The sequence below is a fragment of the Ranitomeya imitator genome, chromosome 1 (genome assembly GCF_032444005.1).
Source record: "Ranitomeya imitator isolate aRanImi1 chromosome 1, aRanImi1.pri, whole genome shotgun sequence".
Classification (NCBI taxonomy): domain Eukaryota; kingdom Metazoa; phylum Chordata; class Amphibia; order Anura; family Dendrobatidae; genus Ranitomeya; species Ranitomeya imitator.
In genome coordinates this window covers 710,510,603-710,516,602 of record NC_091282.1, presented here as the reverse complement: position 1 = coordinate 710,516,602, position 6,000 = coordinate 710,510,603, and the positions used below count along the sequence as shown (strand labels likewise).

Sequence of the window (6,000 nt, the reverse complement as noted above, 5' to 3'; positions counted from 1 at the left end):
ACAAATGTTCCAGGATTGTCCGAGTAGAATACAGATGTCCAGAGTGCGACAAGATCTTCAGTTGTCCTGCTAACCTGGCATCACATAGACGGTGGCATAAACCCAGGACACTGGGCAATGAGGGGAAAAAACTGCCCATTCTACTGGAGGGGAAGGAGAACAGCAGTGGTCGCAGCTCTGCAGTGAGTCTGATGGAGCAGGGCTCTCATAGTCAGCACCAGCAGAGTGTGGACAGCTCCTCCTGCCAGGGTAGGGAGGATGCCCTGACCCCAGTCTCTCAGGCTGCCTCAGAAGAGGGTGAGGAGGAGGCATTTCACTGCCCATACTGCCACAAGAGGTTCAGAAGGCATGCCTACCTGCGCAAGCACCTGCTCACCCACCAGCCCTATGGTCCTATGGAGAGAGGAGGGCAGCTGACTTACCCCTGCACCCTCTGTGGAGTTCACTTTCCATCCATAGACATTAGAGACAAGCACAGACTGTGGCATGCAGTGAGAGAAGAACTTCTCCTGCCTCTAGAAGAAGCTCTGGTAGCTGAAGGAGGGCAGCAAATCTTCCCTTGTGAATTCTGTCCTACTGCCTTCTTCAGCTCCCCTGGTCTCAGCTTACACATGAACAAGTGTCATTCATCAGATGGTAGACCAGACCTGCCACTGCCAACACCACCCCTGCCACTGAGGCCTGGCTGCTGAACACTGTCAGGGGCCCCTAAGACCTGGCTGCTGGACTTTGTCAGGGACCCCTAAGACCTGGCTGCTGGACTTTGTCAGGGGCCCCTAAGACCTGGCTGCTGGACTTTGTCAGGGACCCCTAAGACCTGGCTGCTGGACTTTGTCAGGGACCCCTAAGACCTGGCTGCTGAACACTGTCAGGGGCCCCTAAGACCTGGCTGCTGGACTTTGTCAGGGACCCCTAAGACCTGGCTGCTGAACACTGTCAGGGACCCCTGAGACCTGGCTGCTGGACTTTGTCAGGGACCCCTAAGACCTGGCTGCTGAACACTGTCAGGGGCCCCTAAGACCTGGCTGCTGAACACTGTCAGGGGCCCCGGAGACCTGGCTGCTGGACTTTGTCAGGGGCCCCTAAGACCTGGCTGCTGGACTTTGTCAGGGACCCCTAAGACCTGGCTGCTGAACACTGTCAGGGGCCCCTAAGACCTGGCTGCTGAACACTGTCAGGGGCCCCTAAGACCTGGCTGCTGGACTTTGTCAGGGACCCCTAAGACCTGGCTGCTGAACACTGTCAGGGGCCCCTAAGACCTGGCTGCTGGACTTTGTCAGGGACCCCTAAGACCTGACTGCTGGACTTTGTCAGGGACCCCTATGACCTGGCTGCTGGACTTTGTCAGGGACCCCTAAGACCTGGCTGCTGAACACTGTCAGGGGCCCCTAAGACCTGACTGCTGGACTTTGTCAGGGACCCCTAAGACCTGACTGCTGAACACTTAGGGGCTCCTGGTCACCAGAAGTTACATTTGAACTTCTCTTTGTGCCACACATAGTTTCAATATTGTACATGTATTAAAAAGCTTGGCATATTTTTTCTTTTTTCTTCCAAAGCAGCATTGTCCTGGAATGAGGTTCTGTCTGTGGCATAATGTTTACAATGTGCAGATTGAATGTAAATAGTATCTTGGCGCAGACATTGATTCCTAGAAGATATGTTTGGGGTTAAACATGTCATATACATTTTTTATTTTGTGCTTTAAAAGAAAATAAACCAAAGGTGTTGTGTACATGTGTGAACTGGTGCCTAATAAAAGTGTTCTATCTAACTGTTAACCATTTGTATTTTTGCTTATACAATGGAATATTTGTACTTCTAAGATCTGGTTATATGGATAATAGCAGGGGAGATTTGGGAACAAGATAAGTAATGTATGATTTGTAAGGATTGACGTTAATGATGGAGCGCCCCCAATTCTAAGACATTAATGATGGAGAGCCCCCAATTCTAAGACGTTAATGATGGAGCGCCCCCAATTAATTAATCTGTCAATTCTTAGCTATACACCAGTTTAATATATAAACAGATGTAGCAGAGTGCAGTCTGTACTTTGTACAACTAATTCATATTACTGTTCTGTTTTTTTTTACCTATCAAAAAATTAGTTATAACATTTGAGTGAATTGGAAAATTCATGTTTGCAACAGCTGTGCCTGTGTATGTATGTGTGTGTGTGTGTGTATATATATATATATATATATATATATATATATATATATATTTTAATTATCCTTTTTTATTTTTAAAAAATCTGAATTAATTCCATTTGACTGAAAATCTAATGTAGAATAAGTAACCCTGTGTATTGGGAAGCTACTACTAATGGAGAAGAGAAAGAAACTGCTCAAATTTGATGGATTTTGGCTGGTAAGATCCGAAAATCCTCCCAGTATTGGGATAGATATGGATTAATTGCATCCTATATTGTTTTCCATGTGGATATTTGTTTACACTGTTGAAAATATTATTTGTTGCTTATTAGCTGAAGTAACAGCAGGATTGTAGGCTTCATTATGCGCTGAGGGAATCTTGTCCTCTACTTTTTCTGTATATCTTCACCTGTTGAAGCATGGAGTCCGGTTGGGGCTGAGTTTAAGACTAAGTTCACACAGTGTTTTTGCAGCGTTTTTTTTTTTTTTATAAGAACCTGCTTTTTGCTGTACCAAGAAAATGGGTCAATTCTATCAACATTTTTTCACCCATGGAAAGGGATGAGAATGTTCAAAATGCAGCAAATAGGTTTTGCTGCATTTTGCAGTGTTTTTCTTTTTTTGCTGCATTTTTGGTGAATAAGGCTGCCGTCACACGATCAGTATTTGGTAAGTATTTTACATCAGTATTTGTAAGCCAAAACCAGGAGTGGAACAGTCAGAGGAAAAGTATAATAGAAACATATGCACCACTTCTGCATTTATCACCCACTCCTGGTTTTGGCTTACAAATACTGATGTAAAATACTGACCAAATACTGATAGTGTGACGGCAGCCTAAAACTAACATTTATATAAGTCTAGACAAATCGCACATGTAAACCGTGCCACAAAAACCTCTGCAAAAATGAACCAAGAGAGCAGGTTTTGGCTGCAGGAAAAAAAAATGCGGCAAAATTAAGTCTTAAACTCCCTCCTACTACCAGAAATACTTTAAGGCTAATTTCACATGGTATGGTAACGTGCCGCATACAATTTTATCACAACTTGCTGACATTTTGCTTTGTAAATATTGGACGTGTGATTTTTTAATGAAAATGTTTATATATATATATATATATATATATATATATATATATATAACTCTCAGATATCTGCAGTAGAAAATGTGGTTTTGCAAATCGCACACCAGTGCTATGTGCGAGCCTGGCCTAATAATGGTGGGAGTGCTCTCTGTTATCAGCCGTTGCGTTATTCAGTTTTCACATATTCTCAATAATTACCAAATTATTATCTCATTCTCTTGGGCTATGTGCCCATGTTGCGGATTCGTGTGAGATTTTTCTGCACCGTTTTTGAAAAATCCGCAGGTAAAACGCACTGTATTTTACCTGCAGATTTGACGTGCATTTCCTGCGTTTTTGTGCGGATTTCTCCTGCGTCTTTACACCTGCAGATTCCTATTATGTAGCAGGTGTAAAACGCTGCGGAATCCGCTCAAAGAATTGACATGCTGCGGAAAATAATCCGCAGCGTTTTCGCGCTGTATTTTCCGCACCATGTGCACGGCGGATTTTGTTTTTCATAGGTTTACATGGTACTGTAAACCGGATGGAAAACTGCTGCAGATCCGCAGCGTCCAATCCGCTGTAGATCCGCAGCCAAATCCGCAACGTGTGCACATAGCCTTAGGGTGAATTCACAAGCAGTGGATCTTGTTGCAGAAAGTTTTACAACTGTTCCGAGGTGCAGAATTTTCATTATTCTAAATGGGATCAGGCGCTTCGGACGCGGCTGACACCACAATAATCAGATGTAGGGAACAGTTTTCCAGTTGTACAGAAATTTTTGCAACACATCTACAAAGGTGTACAGATTGGAACAATTGTGCTGACAATCCTGTGCCCATTTTTGTAGCCAATATTCTGCTAAAACCTTTAAGACCCCAATCACATTAGATTAACGTAGGCCGAACCCACCGATATGGGGGTCTCGTACAGACGATTGTTCATGCAATTAAGGATCTGACATGTCCGATTTTGGACTGATGATAATTCCGAGATGACTGGCCACAGCTCTCAATGAGAACACAGGAGCGCTCCGCAGAACGATCATTCCTATGTATAGGACAGTCGGGTGAGATGGCTGCCGGATGAATGATTGGCCAAACCATTGTTCAGCTAATGACTTTACATAAGAAGTTTCGTGTTTATTCCCATAACCATTTAGTGATCAAACTTGGGCACATAATCGCCATTTTACATGCTTGATTGCAGCAACCTCCATAGCGTCTGATCTCCACATTTACTCCACTGATGACGGGCGTATATAGCAGAAATCTGAATATGGCAGCATGTGTGCGGACCATTGCAAAGCTGCAATACAGACACATTGGGGACTCAAATCTTTATTTAATGCCTGTGTAATAGGATTACCCTCTACATGGGACTATACACTCAGCTATATGGACAAAATGTTTTTTTTCTTCCATCTGGAGTGTAGGCCATATAAAGTTTTAATTGATGTAATTTCCCCTTCTATTTATTTTAATGGCCTCATCACCCAAGTAAGCCCATAAAAAGGCGGCTAATCCCCAAATTACCTTGTATAATGAAAAGTCCATCAAATCAGTTGTTAAAAAGGATTAGGCCGCAAAGAAAGTGGCGAGAGTTGTTTAATGTGTTATTAAATAGGTGTTTTTATTTTTTTTTTCCAGCCACAAGGCAGAAAAGACATAAAATGTCACATGGAGATCTTCACAGGTGGGTTAGATGTATGGCTTTTCTATGGCAGGGCAGAGATGAGCCATCTGGGCAAGTGCCAGGGGTACGAGCCGCAGGGATGATACAATCCTTGCAAATAAAAGCTTCAAGTGGAGAAAAAACGTGACTCACTGGCAGCCGATGTGGACCCAGAACATGTGCGTTTACGGCACCGAACACTGTCCTCCATGCTACCTGCTATCATGTGCACGGCCAGGGCTCGCCCTCAGGATGCCGCAATCTTCAGATTATCTTATCGCAAAGCTCAAGCCTACAAATATATAAGCACAACCTGTAAGTCTGGCTTCCATATGTCCGACTCTTTTTCCCTCCGGTTTGGCAGGGAAAAGCCGGATGGAAACTGATGCAGGAATGGATTCTCCAGTCTGCTTTGAGATTATTCACATTCATCCAGCCCTTCCGTTCCTGCGCAGCATCCTTCCATTCCCGCTCTGCACCCTTTCATTCCTGCTCCGTACCCTTCCATTCCCGCTCCGCAGCCTTCCGTTCCTGCGCAGCATCCTTCCGTTCCCGCTCTGCACCCATCCGTTCCTGCACCGCATCCTTCCGATCCTGCGCATCCTTCTGTTCCCGCTCCACACCCTTCCGTTCACACTCCGCACTCTTCCGTTCTCGCATCCTTCCATTCCCGCTCCGCACCTTTCCATTCCCGCTCCGCACCCTTCCATTCCCGCTCCGCACCCTTCCGTTCCCGCTCCGCAGCCTTCCGTTCCTGCGCAGCATCCTTCCGTTCCCGCTCTGCACCCTTCCGTTCCTGCACCGCATCCTTCCGATCCCGCGCATCCTTCTGTCCCCGCTCCACACCCTTCCGTTCACATGCCGCACTCTTCCGTTCTCGCATCCTTCCATTCCCGCTCCGCACCTTTCCATTCCCGCTCCGCACCCTTCCGTTCCCGCTCCGCAGCCTTCCGTTCCTGCGCAGCATCCTTCTGTTCCCGCTCTGCACCCTTCCGTTCCTGCGTTGCATCCTTCCGATCCTGCGCATCCTTCTGTTCCCACTCCACACCCTTCCATTCACACGCCGCACTCTTCCGTTCTTACATCCTTCCGTTCCCGCTCCG

General features: G+C 45.9%; 1 protein-coding gene and 1 long non-coding RNA gene across 2 annotated transcripts in view; both read left to right on the top strand.

The window, feature by feature from the left end:
• INSM2 (INSM transcriptional repressor 2) overlaps positions 1-1,771 on the top strand; it is a 2,535-nt gene extending 764 nt beyond the window's left edge. The window contains exon 1 of the mRNA XM_069745623.1: positions 1-1,771. This exon is cut by the window's left edge and continues 764 nt beyond it. Within this exon, the coding sequence (XP_069601724.1) occupies positions 1-692 (692 nt within the window). The 3' untranslated portion in view covers positions 693-1,771.
• A 3,100-nt stretch (positions 1,772-4,871) lies between these two features.
• The window catches only part of LOC138643208 (uncharacterized), a 31,959-nt gene continuing 30,830 nt past the window's right edge, over positions 4,872-6,000 (top strand). The window contains exon 1 of the long non-coding RNA XR_011314152.1: positions 4,872-4,918. This is a non-coding gene — a long non-coding RNA (uncharacterized lncRNA). The remainder of the gene's footprint in view (positions 4,919-6,000) is intronic.